This window comes from Poecilia latipinna, unplaced genomic scaffold (assembly GCF_001443285.1).
Source record: "Poecilia latipinna isolate Pla-1442-1.1 unplaced genomic scaffold, P_latipinna-1.0 Scaffold541, whole genome shotgun sequence".
NCBI lineage: Eukaryota > Metazoa > Chordata > Actinopteri > Cyprinodontiformes > Poeciliidae > Poecilia > Poecilia latipinna.
In genome coordinates, this window is record NW_015113157.1 from 2,044 (window position 1) to 4,959 (window position 2,916).

The 2,916-nt window shown below is 41.6% G+C and overlaps 1 protein-coding gene across 1 annotated transcript; it reads right to left on the reverse strand.

Moving 5' to 3' along the window:
* Positions 1 to 929: 929 nt before the first annotated feature.
* LOC106952820 (uncharacterized) lies at positions 930 to 2,876 on the reverse strand. Its single transcript, XM_015041188.1, has 2 exons — positions 2,338 to 2,876; positions 930 to 2,252 (listed from the first exon to the last, which is right to left on the reverse strand). The coding sequence occupies exon 2, from the start codon at positions 2,119 to 2,121 to the stop codon at positions 964 to 966; it is 1,158 nt and encodes a 385-aa protein (XP_014896674.1). The 5' UTR covers positions 2,122 to 2,252; positions 2,338 to 2,876; the 3' UTR covers positions 930 to 963.
* Between the last annotated feature and the right edge of the window lie 40 nt (positions 2,877 to 2,916).

A 2,916-nucleotide genomic window follows, 5' to 3' on the forward strand; every position in this document is an offset into this window, starting at 1 on the left:
AGTTTGAATGGTCTTTGGGATTCCAAACACTGAAATAAAATTAGACAAGGCTTTGACCACCGACTTTGTTGTAATGGTTTTCAGAGCATATGCTGCAGGATAACGAGTGCTTTTACACATAACCGTCAGTAAATACACCGATCCTGACTTTGAAGGACTCAATGGGCCAACACAGTCAATGATCAAGTGTTCAAAAGGCTTAACAGCAGGTATATAAGCAACATCTTTTTCAAACGTAACCAATAAAAATGACGTAAAACTCTATTATAAGTTTTATTGACTCTAAAATGACCAGACAATTCTCCATGAGCAGTTTTCAAAACAAGGTTTCTGAACTTGACTGGAACAACAACTTGATAAATTGGACCAACAATATCCTTGTCACTGTAAGGTAACCATTTACGTACCAACAGATCTTCTTGTAAAAAATACCCACATGACATTTTTGTGTCCTGTTCAGCTGTCTGGACTTGGTCAAACAGAGCAGCTAAGGTTGTGTCCTCCTGCTGGGCTGCAATCAACTCACTGAGTGACAAAGGAACAGGAAGAGTTGGCAAACAGGCAGTCTTCTCAACAGAACTAGGCTTACCAGACTCAACCTCCTTATCAGCCAATGCCTCAGGAAAGTCTTGAGCACATTTGTCTGACATGGAAACAGATGGAGACGCTCGGACCACTAGAGGAGGTGCAACATCTCGCCACACACGTCCACCTGCCAGATTGTTTCCTAAAATGAGAGACACACCTTCCACAGGCAGAGAAGGATGAACACCCATCATTACTTCTCCTTGTACCAGTTCTGACTGCAAGTAGATCCTATGGAGAGGCACAGAGAAAGTTTCCATCCCAATACCTCCAATTAAGACTCTACGACCAGTATCAGAACATGAAGAAAATGGCAAAACAGAATCCAATATGAAAGATTCAGAAGCTCCGGTGTCATGCAGAATCTTTCCAGCCACTTTATTTGAACTTCCACTCAGAAACAAACCCATGTGTGATGAAAGGAGCGTAATCTTGTCCGACCTCCTTCTCAAAGGTCTGGGGATCTGAATCAGTCAGCTCTGAAAAAGACTGGAAGTCACAAGGTGCAGCTAAAACAGTTGGTCTTACGCTTTCAACTTTAGGCAGTGGTGTAGACTCCACTGAATGCAACTGTGCAACACTGGCTAAAGCCACAGGTTTTTGATGATCCCGTTTCCCCCTACTTGATTTAGTATTCAGAGGGCACTCATTTTTCCAGTGTCCCTTCTGGCGACAATAGTTACAAACCAAGTCCACTTTAGATCTCAATGTAGGATCCAATCTATTTTTACCAGGAAACCGGTCGTGATGAAATTCCTTAAGGCTGTGGTCACCTTTCAAATTAGAATCCCTCACACCTTTATGGGTCAGAACATACTCGTCTGCTAAGACAGCAGCTTTAGCAGCAGTTTTTACCTTTTGTTCATTAATACATATGGCCACCCGATCTGGAATAATGTTCTTGAACTGTTCCAACACCATCAAGTCACGAAGTGATTCAAAATCATCCACACCTTCAGCTGATAACCAGCGATAAAACTGGGTGTTTAATTCTCTGACAAGATCTGTATTTGACTGTTTTACAGCTTTCCTGCAGTTCCTAAATTGTTGCCTGTAATGCTCAGGAACCAGTTTATAAGCTTTCAAAACAGCTTCTTTAACAGATTTGTATACCTTTCTTTCAGCTGACGCTAATGAAACATAAGCTTCTTGGGCCTTACCCACCAACACACTTTGCAGCAGCATGGAGCAATCTAGATCACTCCAGTCATTGTCCTCTGCCATGTCCTCAAACAAAGAGAAAAACACATCAGGATCTTGTTCATTAAACTTAGGCAACAGCTTCAACATGTTAACCAAGTTATGTCCAGAAAACCCATCACCACCTTGAGACGGATTAACAGATCCACCACTTAACCTGCCCTCAGACCTCAACTTCAGACGCTCAGCTTCCAAAGATAATTTCTTCACCTCCAATTCATGTGCTAACCTCTTTTCTTCTTGCTCATGAGCCAGCCGCTTTTCCTGTAAAGCTAGTTTTCTCTCCTCAAGCTCATGTGCTAGCCGTAATTTTTCTAACTCCAACTGCATTTCCATCTCAGTTTTCTTAGACTGAAACTTTAATTGAGAAGCTTGAGAAACTGTTGAGCTTGACAATTCATCTACCAACTTTGGAGCACCAGTTAAGGAACCTGAACCAAGAGAAGTTTCATCTGTCACATCAACATCTGAAAGAGAGACAGTAAAGACATTCAGTTTTATAAGTTCGTCTTTTAAAAAACTCCTTAGTGGAGGTAATCTTAATCCTTTTACATCTTCAAGATCAACTTTAAAGTGTTCGGCTACTTGACGAATCTGCTCCTTTGTAAGCTTTTCCAAGAGTTCTAATGTTGGAGAAGACAAAAAAGAACTCACAGTATCCATTCTCAAACCAAACTAACCCAACAAACCCACTTCCAAAAAATACAAGTCAAAGTATACCAAATTATTTAACCAACCACAAGGAAGTGCATGACTGGCACCAACAAATGGCAGACCTCCATTTTCCTACAACTAACTAAATGCCAAAACCCTGACTAAGCTTAGCCTAGTCTTCAGGCCTTCCTCCAAGAGCCAAGGCACTTTAAGCACCAAGATACCGCTGGCAGCAAATCCCTCCAGGTCAAGACCTCTCAGGCAGCAAACCATGGCGGTGCCCTCAGCTCAGAGTCCAACCCAAAAATAAACTAAAACAACAAACAGGGTTGTCTAAAATGGAGTTGCCAAAAACAATACCAGACAGTATTTACCGATTACAAAACAAGATCCTCTCTCCCCCCTCCAACAAAAGTACAAAAATCCTCATGGACCTCCAACAACATACATATGGAACATCAAAAATGTCCAAAATCT

Excerpts from the sequence above, each read along its gene's own strand:
- LOC106952820 (XM_015041188.1), bottom strand. The coding sequence starts at position 2,121 with ATGGAAATGCAGTTGGAGTTAGAAAAATTACGGCTAGCACATGAGCTT.